This window comes from Brassica oleracea, chromosome C2, assembly GCF_000695525.1.
Source record: "Brassica oleracea var. oleracea cultivar TO1000 chromosome C2, BOL, whole genome shotgun sequence".
In the NCBI taxonomy this organism is placed as follows: Eukaryota; Viridiplantae; Streptophyta; class Magnoliopsida; order Brassicales; family Brassicaceae; genus Brassica; species Brassica oleracea.
The window spans coordinates 22,816,400-22,828,794 of record NC_027749.1 but is presented as its reverse complement, the minus strand read 5'-3'; the positions used below and the strand labels follow the sequence as shown (position 1 = coordinate 22,828,794).

The window sequence follows — 12,395 nt, the reverse complement described above, 5'->3', positions numbered from 1 at the left end:
GGGGGGGCACTCACAACTAAGAATGCTAGAACTCTACACTATATCAAGACAGTGTATATCTTTTTGCTTTTCAAGATGAATGGATGGAAAGTCCACTGCAACAAAAAGGGTCAAAGAGTATCAATATCAAAATGGCTGCTCAACAATACTCAAGTCTTGAAAAAAACTGATGCGACTATGAATGTGACAAGACTCAGATTAAGACGAGGATTGTTCAACGACAAGAGCATTCTTATGTAAGACACCCCAAACATTTTGGTCTTAAGAAAGAAACAGACACTGCTAAACCAGGAACATGAGGAGATCAAACTGATTTTGTGTTTAAACAGACAAAAACAAATATTTTGTCTTAAGAAAGAAACAGACACAGCTCGCATAAGATGTGGGGTTAATGAAAAAATCAAACAAATATTTGTAAGAATCTGGAGCATTACCTTGCCGGTGATAAGTTTATACATGTTCAGCACATCAACAACAGTAGTATCAATGTGTGTTGTAGCATCATAACTCTGTTTAAGACGGGAGTTAAAAAGTTTTTATTAGAAACAATCAACTTTAAGATGCTCACTGGTAAAGGCTTAAGTGAACAAACCGTTGAAATGCAGCAGTTGTCCAAAGTGGGTTTATTGACAGGCTCGTATCTATCATAGATCTCGAAGAACAGCTCATCAACTTGACCAAGAGGGTCGATTCCAGGCTTCAGCTCGGTTTGAGGGTTGTCAGTCTCTGCGTCGGTCAACACAAATGCTATGAATTTCCCCTTGGGAGCAAGTTGTGGGAATACGAACAACAGAAGACATACCTGTCCATTTATAATCAAAATGTTATCATGAGCTGGGAAACAAACATATCAACCGACTTCATATTTACACATGGCCAGGTTCTATTGTAATCATAGCAAATAACAAAACGAAACGTAAATTCTCAGAAAGTCACAATCTTTCAACCAATTTCATGAACCCCTGATTAGGAAAAAAAATCACAGCTTTATAATCAGATCATAGCAATTCAACATCGAGTCAGGAAACCCAGACTGGATCATAAACCTACAATACCACAAAGGGCCTCCCTGCTTGAACTTTGACTCCTGAGTATTATCGATCGAAAGTGAGGAAGAGAGGAGACGATCGTTCCCGAAGAAGATTGGACGGGAACGGGAAGCAAGAGAGAGTGTCCAGAAGAACCGTCTCTTCTGTCTCTTGATTAAGAGTCGTTCCTTAAGTTAATTGCTATTTTTCTTTCTTTTTTTAAATCTGACGGTGCCAAGGAACCCGGTTAATGATGGTCTTATAACATCAAGCCTACCAATATGGTACTGAAAACTTTCTGTCCGTTTGTGGCCGTTTAAAATTATAATATTGGATGGCCTGAAGCACAAGCTTCATTGGCTTCCTTCCAAAGCTGTCTCTGCTCACAATCATATCTTTAATGAAATTTAAGTTATTAAAACATTTTCAGAGATTGAGATTTTCGGCGTTACTTTTATTTTGCAAGGATTTGGCAATTTCCAAAATTTGTATCTTAATTAGCGTGATATTTTCGAATGAAACGTAACAACTAAAACTCGTTGTGTTTTTGCAAAATTATGCAATACACATTGTTTTGTTATTTAAATTTTTGCGAGAACCAGATAAGTACTTTTACTGATTTAATTAACGATATATTTTTATTATTATTAATCCATTATTTACTGTCTATATATCATGCTGATCAATTTGTAATAATATGGCAATGTCATGGTCAAGGAGGCGGTAGTAATACTGGAAGCTCGAACCTGTCATATGACTCACATCTATGGAGTTTAAAACCTTTAATTACACAAAAAAAACGTGAAGCTTCCAGCGCTCTACATGTAGCCAGAAAAGAAGGATTGACATATTGCATTCCAAATATCTAAAGTACTTTATGTTAGATGAGCTAAAGAATGCTACAGGAAACATTTTTTTGAAAAAAAAATGCTACTAGTCTCACTGGGGAAGGAGGGGTTCGGGTTTGTTTACAAGGGCCGCCTGAATAATGGACCTGGAACCTTTGCTGTGAAGAAGCCTAAATGTTGAGATTCTCTCTTCTTTGGCTTGGCCTCTCCACTCACATCACTCACGGCCAGCTCATTGTTTCTACTTGTATTATCATCACACAAGCACACTCATACTCTCTTTACTCTCTCACACGTTTGGTTTCTTGTAGAGAGAAGAGAGTAAGCTTTAGTTGTCTCCATCTTTTCTTAATTTCTCCAATTCTTTTTCTTTATTAGACTTGGATACCTTACAACATCATGCACACATACACTTTATAGTAGACTTCTCTACTTACTACACTTGCACAACTTCTTCTAGTCTATGTCCCTAAGACACTAGACTATTCTTACAAGCAATGCTTATTCTAGACATCAACAACTCTCAACAACTATTTCCCAACAACTTGACTTGGTTAGCTTTTAACCAAACTAACACCAATTCTTTGTTCTTCTTCTTATTGTGCAACTTGTGGCTACACAAACAATCTTTTTCGTTGACTTCTTGTTGTCCATGTTGCACACGTTGGTTGCCTTCTTCTTCCTATGTTGCTTGCGCTCCAAGCTTCTTCTTCTTAGATTCCTTTGTAGCTTCTTCTAGCTACTCTTCTATATTCTTCTTCTCTTGGAGTATTTAATCAAGGTTCAATCTCAACACTAAAACTGAAGGGTTTCAGGCAGTCCCGCTTTGGCCATGTGCCAAAAGTGCATATTGCACAAGGTCCACACTTTTAATTAAATTTTCTATGTGTGTTTTAAGTCCTCATTTTTGATATTTTATATGACAAAGATCCAACTTTCATATTTTATAGATATAAACCTTACCTTTGGCAAAAAAAAAGAGAGAAGTTTGCGCAGAGCTCATATTTAGTATGAACCAGGCCTGGTTTCAGGGAAACAAGGAGTGGCTGGGTAAGCTTCTTTTCATTCATTTGAGTATGAGACTCTTCTCTCGATGGAGGCTATTCCATTGTTGGAAATTTTTTTTCTCTGAACTAAATAGGGAAGTGATTTATCTTGGGAGATTGCATCATCCAAACCTGGTGAAACTGATTGGCTACTCCTTGGAAGACGAAGATCGTGTGTTGGTCTATGAGTATATGCCTAATGGTAGCTTGGAAAATCATTTTGTTTGAAATAAGTAAAGAAACATTTTCTTAATTCCACATCTTATGTTTTTTTTTTTATCTCTACATGCCTCATGGCCTGAGTTCTGATTATTGTAGGAGGTTCCAATGTGCTTTGTTGGTCATTACGTACCTATGAAAGTTGCAATTGGTGCTGTGCGAGGGATATATGTTTTTTTGCATGAAGCTAAGAACCAAGTCATTTACAGAGATTTCAAAGCGAGCAAATATACTTCTCGATTCAGGATTCAACGCCAGACTATCATACTTTGGATTGGCTAGAGAAGGTCCAAAAGATGACCGTTCATACGTGACAGCCGAAATTCATCGGTACACAAAGTTACGCAGCTCCAGAATATCTACTAATACTCATTGATTCAATGCAAAAACACGAAATTTTCTAAAACACTTTGGCTTGTTTTGTTCTCTTCCCCGTCAGGTCATCTAACAACGAAATGAGACATCAACAGCTTCAGTGTAGTCCTGCTAGAAATTCTCTCTGGACTTAGAGCCATAGACAAAAGCAAAACTAGAGAAGAATAAAACCTAGTGGAATGGGTGAAACCTTACTTGCAAGGCAAGCGAAAAGTGTTTAGGAATATGGACACTAAGCTTGTGGCTCAATACCCTCAGAAAGCAGCTGCTATGATGTCTTTTTGTTGGCTTTGCAATGCATCGGAGAGGTTAAGGTTAGACCATCAATGCCTAAGGTTTTGTCTCCACTTGAGAAAATTCCAATTTTAAGACAAAGAAAGAATAGAAGCAAAAATTTTGCTACTAACTCTTCTTCTTTGTCTTCAAAACGGTTTCTCAGACACACGGTTAAAAGCCTAAACGTCCATGCATGGCTTTAATATCTTACCTAGATCACAATCCATGCTCGGTTTGATCTTTTCTTTTTACTTTTTATTCGTACACGGAATTTGTATTGAATAAAAAGTTATTCACATCAGTTCAGAATTGGTGAACATAATGAACTTTAGAGAAACTTTAGAGAGATATACGAATTCATTCAGCATTTTTGCAATCGCCAAAATTCCACGATCGACAAATTCAGTAGTAGAAAAGCTTGCGCTGAATGCAAAAGTTCAGCATACATATGTTGTCCACACAGATACAAAGTTTCCACCTTGGATCATTTCCTGTGATAGAATCTTTGTCAAATATTGGTTGATTTTGGAACGTTGTTTTTGTGGAGTATAAACTTTTTTGATTACTTCATAAATAAACTTATAATCAAATATGGAAAAACACAGAAATATAAAGACGGCCATGATCAATAATAAACTTTCATCCATACGTTACATCTTGGAACTTAATTAGTACACATTGGCTATTAATTATGAACAATCATGATCATTGTGATGTGATGTATGTATGTATGTATGTATGAACATATACACACATATGTGTAAATTGTAACTGTGTATTGTATATACTACACTACTTTTACTTTTCTCTTGCATGCATATACACATGGAGAAGCTAATCATGGTGAACCAAAAAAATGAAAAGAAAACTCTAATCCAAACCTAAACGGACTTATAATTACCACTAATTAGCATTAATCATATCTCTCTTGTAACTCCAAATTTAACAGAGCAATCAATTAGCCGTCACCCCACGTCCTCAAATGGATTTATCATCACTTCATTTCTTCTCTCTATCTCTCTCCTGTTTCTATATATAAGTGGTTTCTCCCTCTCTGGCTTTACAACACACCCTTATCTCTCTTGCTCGCACTGTACAATGGCTGATCATACACTCAACGAAGAGAACCCCTTCTCAGTTCCAACCCATTCACTTTCCTTTGATAATCACAGGTCAACTCATAAGCTTTTGTTTAGTTTAACTTTGTTATTTTCTTGTAATCTAAATTCTCATATGTTATATTGCACACGCAGCTTGTTAATGGATCCTTCATTTGAATGGGAAGAAGAGCATCTTTTTATGAACAACTCTGTTTATGAAGCTTTTCCTTTGCCTACACCTTTACCTGACCTTGAACCCTTGTCTCAAGGTATACTATAACGTTTGCATAGTTGTTACTATATTAACAATATATACACGTAGAGGTCTAATGGGTTTTGCTTTGTCTTGTACTCTTGTAGATGTACTCGAGTCATACAGCTCTGCATCATGGAACGTAACAGATCAGAACAGTGGACAAGGTGACTTGGAGCAGAATACTGAACAAGAAGCAGTGCAAGAGACGACTAATAAGAGGAAAATTAACAGATATGTTACTACCTACACAACCTTTTCAACTTCAAAGGCATTGTCCATGGAAACTATATCTCTATACTTCTACATGCCAATAACTCAGGCAGCCACGGAACTGAACGTTGGTTTAACTCTTCTAAAAAGAAGATGTCGCGAGCTAGGCTTTACTCGGTGGCCTCATCGCAAACTCATAAGCCTACTAGCTCTGATTAGTAACGTCAAGGTACAAAGAACTAGACAGACACAACACATTTATTACATTTATTATTTTAAGAAATATGAACTCAAATTTGAGTGTATTTTTAATTGGAGCTGCAGGAGTTTGAAGGAGGAGAGAATGCAGAAAAACTCAAGAACGCACTGCTGGAGATGCTAGAGAATCAGAAGAAGAGGATTGAAGAGAATCCGGATTTGGAGTTTGATGACAAGACAAAGAGGCTAAGACAAGCTTGTTTCAAGGCTACACACAAGATGAAGAAGAAGGCGAGTCTCAAGTCTGATGACCACTTGTGTGGTTTCACAAATGAGTTTAATTAGTGGTTAGTGAAAATATGTTTTTTAATGAGAAATTGGATTGTAATGCCAAATGCTTTTTGACTGATCATTCAATAAACAGATAACATAAACATACTTAAGACAAAGAAAGAATCTCTTCTTCATTGTGTCTTAAACATTCAGCTTCTCAATCTCTCTCCTTAAAGCATTAGCTCTAAACACACTCCCAATGGTGTTCACAGCCAACTTCAAATCCTCCAAAGGACTACCCGGAGCAACTCTCTTGTAAAGATAACTATCAAACGTCATCTTCTGAACATACTCATCACCACACATCTCCACAAACGCTTCTCTAGCAGGATTAGATCTATAAAACACTTTCTGCAACACGTCAAGAACCCTGTAAGTAGGCAAGTATGTCTTGTCCCATTTCTCCAAGTACTTCCTCAAGTCACTCTCATCGATCATCTTCTTGCCTGTTGCAAAAAAAAAAACTCACTTAGATTTAATCAAGCAAACACACATAAAGACAAAAAAGTGTTGTCTTTACCATTCTGTGAGCCTTCAACGATAGCTTCAGCGCACATTCTCCCACTCTTTGCAGCGAAGTAGATCCCTTCACCGGAACATTTCGTCACGTACCCTGCAGCATCACCAACAAGAGCCACACGCTTGGAGAGCCTACGTGGACGTGGGTGTTCCGGGATAGGGTGAGCCTCCACGCGGATGATCTTTCCTCCTAGAATCTTGTCCTTGGCTCTGTTTCTTGTCGCGAGCTGGAACTTCTTGATGTCACCTTTGTGAGTAACAGTGCCTGTTCCGACAGCTACATGGTCGCATTTCGGGAAAACCCATCCGTAAAAATCCGGAGACACGTCATCTCCGACGTACATCTCAGCTAAATCCTCATAGTATGTCATCTTATCATCTGGAATTCTAATTCTCTCCTGAAAAAGTTTCAAAACTTTCACTATAAGAAAAATAGTGCCGTCTCAAATTATTTTTAGGCTCGTTCAAAATAATATTAACAGTATATTTAACAATGTAATGAATTAGTTTTAAAAATCAATATCTTTATCTATATATGTTTTTAAAAAAATTATTAACTCTAAATTTAACAATATCTCTTCAAATTAACGTTTCAGACCATGTATATATTTTCGAAAAATATAATAATTTAGACTCGGACCATATTAGACTCACTTGGCCTAAGAACATGATTCACATCAAGCACTAATATCTCTTCAAATTAAAGTTTCAGACCATGTAAAGAGTTCATGTCGGAAAGAGAACGTATCTGACCTGAAACGCAATGGCGTAGTCGTAATCTCCGGCGCCGATGGACTTCGCAACTCTAGAGTTAGCTCCGTCAGCTCCGATAACGGCGTCAACCTCCATGGTCTTCTTCTGTCCCGTAGCTCCTGTTTTCCCGTCGTACTCCGTGTAATGCAACACGTACGGCGTGTCCCAATTCTCCGGCAAGTCCATCTTAAGGAAGAGACCGTTGATAACGGTGGCTCCACTCTTCTCGGCTCTCTCCCTCAGGTACTGGTCAAGAACCTCTCGCCTCACCATACCTATATACTCATGCTCCTTAAGCGTACGGCCGATGTCCACGGCGATGTTCGAAGGAGAAATCATCTTCATCTTCGTGACTCTCCGGTCGATGATGTCCAGCGGCAAGTTGAATTCGCCGACCATGCAGAGAGGTATCGCGCCGCCGCAAGGCTTGCAGTTGTCCATCTTTCGCTCGATGAGGATCGTCTCGATGCCTCCCTGAGCGAGAGTTTCGGCGGCGGCTCCTCCCGCCGGACCTCCGCCGATGACGGCGACGCGGAGTTTACGGTTAGCGAGGTTAGGAGAGGCTCTGGATGCAGTTACTCGGAGAGAGGTTCGTCGCTGGGGGAGAGAGAGTGACGACGGGACATGGGAGACGAATCTGGTCTGATCTGGTGAGGATTGACGGAGTCCGGTGAAGGATTTGAGTGTAAAAGTCGCCATTGCAAGTGCAATGTGTTCTCTCTGCTTCTTCGTTCTGTTTTGTCTGAATGTATCTTTATTGTAGTGGATTAGATATTGTTGGAGATTTCCGACGTTTGTTTACCGTTGGATTGAATAGTGGACGGTGACGATGAGATGAGGATAGAGTTATCTGTGGCTCCCATTACGCGGACCAAACGGCGTAGTTTTGGCCACGTAGGATAGTAATTTAACCTTTTTGTCGTCTTGTGATATGACTTCATGGGCAATGGCAAGAAAAGATCCGTAGGATTTTAGGTTCACATAAAATTGGGTTAAAGTGATAATATTTCAGTTCAAACAACTGTAAGGTTTTACTTCATTTTTATTTTTTCAGTATGTGATTGAGATTTTCTTTCTCTCTGTTTGCTCCGGTTTGGTTGAAAAACAGCCTTCATTGTTCAACGGTTCAAGTTTAGCCATCACTTTAGGTTATTTACTAGATTGCCACTGAATGTTCCAAGTATTCTCTTCGATCCATTGGGCTTGACCTAGGCCCATGATTTAACCATTTTATAAATCGTTTTAGCTACAGACTAGCGTTGGGCAAATAAACCGTATCCGAAAACCCAAATTAAATCTGATCCAATAAAAATGAATTTGAACCGATCGAAGCCGAAATATTGAATGAATCTTGTTTTATGGTATTTTGAGTTATAAGTATTATCCGAACCGAACCTGAACCTAAATGGATATTCGATAGAATCCGAAATATTCAAAAATCCAAAAAAAAAAAACTTGTACCAAACAAGATCTCAGTTCCTAATATACTGAACATCTAAAATAATTATATATACATGAAGGTTGATGGTTGAACGTGGTAGTTAAAGTTCGAAGGTTTAGATTTTGGTTTTGTTTTCATTGAATAATGTTTTTTTATTTCATGAGAACTTGATCTTCTTTTTATGCTTTCATTTATTTGGTTTTATTGCTATCAATAACTATGTTTATATTTCGTTTGATTTTGAATGATCACGTTTGATGTTCTTTTCTTATTTTTGATATATTTTATTTATGTTTTGGTTACAAAATGGTACAAATCAGGTATTTTAAAATCGAAGAATCGACTTTACTTTTTGGTTACAAAGTAGATACAAATCAGGTATATTTAATCCGAAGAACCGATTGGGACCCGAGCGTGAAAATGCATCGGATTGTACCGGTTCTTTGAAGATTTACTAACCCTGACCCGAAACTGATAGAACCCGAACCGGTCCCGAACCAAACTTTCATATAATTCGAATGTAGCTGATTTTGATAAATCCAAAAAATCAAGACCTGATTGGATAAAATCGAAACCCAATTGGACAAAACTGAAACCCAATTTGGACCCCGAATATCCAGGCCTGTTACAGACGATAGAAACATAAACTTTAGAAAATACTCGGCAAAGACATCTTCTTTTGTTTGGCAATGAAAGTGTTTTTCTAATATATGATTCTTCTTGATAAGTTTAGTAAGAGCATTTCTAAAAGGCCCTCAAATCTTCAAATTTTGTGGTTTTTTACTTTTTAAAAAATCTCCAAATCTTCAAATTTTGTGTTTAATATTTTTAATGTGTATGTATTATTTATCTATATAAAATTTAGTGACTATAATGAATTGTTATTAAAGTTAAAGACTAAAATGCAAATAATATAATATTTTAAAAATAAATTTGAAGTTTATTTTTGGAGCAACCCATCCTCAAAATTTCATTTTGAGAATTTTCCATCGTCAGAATGAGGTTCTTTCTCGGAGATGCTCTAAGAACGGCCACAATAAGTAATACGTACAAGAGAGAAATCTTAAGTGGTACGTAGCAAAATCACAATTACTTAGCTTTTAATACATAGTAAGATTTTTAATACATAGTAGGATGGGTTCATAAACCAAAACTTGAAATCATTTATTCAACGAAAACAAAGCAATTTAAAAATTCCCAAAAAGAAACAAAATTACAATTTTAGGGACAGCAAACGGTTACAACTTATGACACCAACACGAGAAAATAGTAGTTGAAAGTAGGTTCGAATCAAACATAAACCATAGAGAATTTAAAAAACAATATCAGTTGGTTCATCGACTCAGAATCTACCTTCACCCTTTTATTCTCACACAACTCCTCCACTTTTCTTACTTTGTCTTACACTTTCACCCTTTAAAAACCATCAAACAAATCTTTTTCAATCAACACACATTTGGATCGTTCGTAAAAAAAACACACACATTTGGATCTCTTCAACGACATGAAGTACTTACTCGTTTTTTTTATCGTTCTAGGACTCAACGCGATCAATGGCTACGATTGCAAGATCGTCCAGTTTATATTTGGAGATTCATTGTCTGATGTAGGTAACAATAGGAACCTACCGAGGAGTTTAGCTCAGGCGAATCTTCCCTTTTACGGTATAGATTTTGGCAACGGTTTGCCTAATGGAAGGTTCACTAATGGCCGAACTGTTTCAGACATTATAAGTAAGTCATGTGTACATGTTATATAACGAACGTGGTATATATATATCATGTCATGTGAATTACCTTATTTGAACTTTCAGGTGATAAAATTGGGTTACCTAGACCATTAGCCTTTCTAGATCCATCAATGAATGAAGATGTAATACTTGCAAATGGAGTGAACTACGCCTCAGGAGGCGGTGGAATCTTGAATGAAACTGGTGGTTATTTCGTAAGTCACCAATATATTAATATCCTTTTGCACAAAGTAAATGAAAAAGATTCAAAAGATATTATATTTAATGGTTAGTTTTGTATTTTCTGAAGATCCAAAAATTTTCTCTATGGAAGCAAATAGAATTGTTCCAAGGGACACGAGATGTAATTGTGGCAAAGATAGGGAAAAAAGAAGCAGACAAATTCTTCCAACAAGCTGGATACGTCGTCTCTTTAGGCAGCAATGACTTCATTAACAACTACTTGATGCCTGTCTATAGCGATTCTTGGAAGTACACTGATCAAACATTCGTCGACTACTTAATGGAAACACTTGAATCTCAACTTAGGGTCAGTATCTAGATAAAACACTTAGTATACATATACATGTTTATTAATCATATATCGACCAATATATATGATATGTTTTAGGTGTTGCATAGTTTGGGAGCGAGGAAGCTAATGGTGTTTGGGTTAGGACCAATGGGTTGTATCCCACTCCAAAGAGCTTTAAGCCTCGATGGTAAATGTCAAAACAAAGCGAGTAGTCTTGCTGTGAGATTCAACAAAGCTGCCACCACAATGCTTAAAGATCTTGAAACCAAGCTCCCAAATGCAAACTATAAGTTTGGTGAAGCTTATAACCTCGTCAACGATGTTATCACTAACCCACAAAAATACGGTATGTATGTATAACCAGCAGATATTATAACGTATTAAAAAAATTCTTATGATAATGAGTTTTAATATAAAATACTATATAGAATAGCTGCAAAAATCGAATATTCAGTTTCAATAGACGTTACTTTTAAAGTTCATTTATATTTTATCATTGTATTAACTTATTTATATGTTTGTGTGTGCAATATATGTATAGGATTCGACAACTCGGATTCGCCGTGTTGCTCGTTCTACAGAATCAGGCCGGCACTGACGTGTATTCCGGCGTCGACATTGTGTAAAGACAGAAGTAAGTATGTGTTTTGGGATGAGTATCATCCCACCGATAAGGCCAACGAGCTCGTTGCTAATATTCTTATCAAGCGGTTTGACTTCATGCGTGCTGATGACGGTACCTCCGAGGCTCCTTCTCCGTCCCCGGATCTAGCTCCTTCTCCCGATGATAAATAACTGATAGTTGTCTTAATTATACATACGTAATAATTTCAGTTTCTATCTGTTTTTTGTTGATCATTCTGTGGAGACTCAGGAGAGTCTCGTTTGTTCTTGATTTAATTTACCTTTTCTGTTTGGTGAAATAATGTTCTTTGTTTTCTGTAATATGTTCATATTTCGTTGTATTGGTTCATTCCCAAATTTGTTTTATAACAGTAAACTAGCTGGTAACCCGCGCTCCGCACGGAATGAGATAGTTTTATAAATGTTTTAATTATATACTTTCACTACAAGAAAACATATTTTTTACTAGGGCAGTATTTGTTGTAAATTCGTCGTAAACGGGGTGTTACGACGAATTAACGTTGAAAGACGTTTCGTTGTTAAACGTCCGTCGTAACGGAGGTTTCGTCGAAAACGACTCGTTACGTTTACGACGAAATATATTCCTCGTAAAGCGCAGGGAAAGAATTCGTCGTAAACGACACGTAAGCTTTCGTCGTAAAGCCCACATAATTATTTCGATGTAAAGCACAAGTAAATACTTCGTTGTAAATCACTCGTAAACATTTCGATGTAAAACCCTCGTAAATCTTTCGATGTTAATCACTCGTAAACATTCGATGTAAACTCCGTGTAATATTTACGAGGAGTTTACATCGTTTCTTATTATATTAGTATTAATTAGTATATAATAAATTTTAATTTATATTTAATATTCAGAATTTAAAATAATTTAAATTTTAAAA

General features: G+C 36.9%; 4 protein-coding genes across 4 annotated transcripts; 2 read left to right on the top strand and 2 right to left on the bottom strand.

Moving 5' to 3' along the window:
• Positions 1-19: 19 nt before the first annotated feature.
• On the bottom strand, positions 20-1,421 carry LOC106323735. Its single transcript, XM_013761812.1, has 4 exons — positions 1,324-1,421; positions 1,051-1,198; positions 593-802; positions 20-509 (listed from the first exon to the last, which is right to left on the bottom strand). Exons 1-4 carry the CDS (start codon positions 1,419-1,421, stop codon positions 150-152), a joined length of 816 nt encoding a protein of 271 aa, XP_013617266.1. The 3' UTR covers positions 20-149.
• A 3,240-nt stretch (positions 1,422-4,661) lies between these two features.
• LOC106327386 (protein RKD2-like) lies at positions 4,662-5,901 on the top strand. The gene is made up of 4 exons (XM_013765528.1): positions 4,662-4,964; positions 5,046-5,161; positions 5,253-5,587; positions 5,677-5,901. The coding sequence occupies exons 1-4, from the start codon at positions 4,891-4,893 to the stop codon at positions 5,899-5,901; spliced, it is 750 nt and encodes a 249-aa protein (XP_013620982.1). The 5' UTR covers positions 4,662-4,890.
• A 3-nt stretch (positions 5,902-5,904) lies between these two features.
• LOC106327384 (geranylgeranyl diphosphate reductase, chloroplastic) lies at positions 5,905-7,907 on the bottom strand. The gene is made up of 3 exons (XM_013765526.1): positions 7,162-7,907; positions 6,410-6,806; positions 5,905-6,335 (listed from the first exon to the last, which is right to left on the bottom strand). Exons 1-3 carry the CDS (start codon positions 7,858-7,860, stop codon positions 6,031-6,033), a joined length of 1,401 nt encoding a protein of 466 aa, XP_013620980.1. The 5' UTR covers positions 7,861-7,907; the 3' UTR covers positions 5,905-6,030.
• Positions 7,908-9,976: 2,069 nt separating this feature from the next.
• On the top strand, positions 9,977-11,766 carry LOC106327385 (GDSL esterase/lipase At1g74460-like). The gene is made up of 5 exons (XM_013765527.1): positions 9,977-10,335; positions 10,416-10,546; positions 10,642-10,881; positions 10,963-11,212; positions 11,408-11,766. Exons 1-5 carry the CDS (start codon positions 10,107-10,109, stop codon positions 11,659-11,661), a joined length of 1,104 nt encoding a protein of 367 aa, XP_013620981.1. The 5' UTR covers positions 9,977-10,106; the 3' UTR covers positions 11,662-11,766.
• The last annotated feature ends 629 nt before the right edge of the window (positions 11,767-12,395 follow it).

Bases quoted from the DNA above. Each gene is read 5' to 3' on its own strand.
- LOC106323735 (XM_013761812.1), bottom strand. From the start codon at position 1,421: ATGATTGTGAGCAGAGACAGCTTTGGAAGGAAGCCAATGAAGCTTGTG. The intron at 1,199-1,323 runs GTTTTCAGTACC...CTCTTAATCAAG, and splicing joins CGGCCACAAACGGACAGAAA to AGACAGAAGAGACGGTTCTT. The intron at 803-1,050 runs GTAGGTTTATGA...ATAAATGGACAG, and splicing joins GGGAGGCCCTTTGTGGTATT to GTATGTCTTCTGTTGTTCGT.
- LOC106327386 (XM_013765528.1), top strand. From the start codon at position 4,891: ATGGCTGATCATACACTCAACGAAGAGAACCCCTTCTCAGTTCCAACC. The intron at 4,965-5,045 runs GTCAACTCATAA...TTGCACACGCAG, and splicing joins CTTTCCTTTGATAATCACAG to CTTGTTAATGGATCCTTCAT. The intron at 5,588-5,676 runs GTACAAAGAACT...TTTTAATTGGAG, and splicing joins CTCTGATTAGTAACGTCAAG to CTGCAGGAGTTTGAAGGAGG.
- LOC106327384 (XM_013765526.1), bottom strand. From the start codon at position 7,860: ATGGCGACTTTTACACTCAAATCCTTCACCGGACTCCGTCAATCCTCA. The intron at 6,807-7,161 runs GTCAGATACGTT...AAACTTTTTCAG, and splicing joins ACTACGCCATTGCGTTTCAG to GAGAGAATTAGAATTCCAGA. The intron at 6,336-6,409 runs GTAAAGACAACA...TTTTTGCAACAG, and splicing joins CGTTGAAGGCTCACAGAATG to GCAAGAAGATGATCGATGAG.
- LOC106327385 (XM_013765527.1), top strand. From the start codon at position 10,107: ATGAAGTACTTACTCGTTTTTTTTATCGTTCTAGGACTCAACGCGATC. The intron at 10,336-10,415 runs GTAAGTCATGTG...TTGAACTTTCAG, and splicing joins AACTGTTTCAGACATTATAA to GTGATAAAATTGGGTTACCT. The intron at 11,213-11,407 runs GTATGTATGTAT...ATATATGTATAG, and splicing joins CACTAACCCACAAAAATACG to GATTCGACAACTCGGATTCG.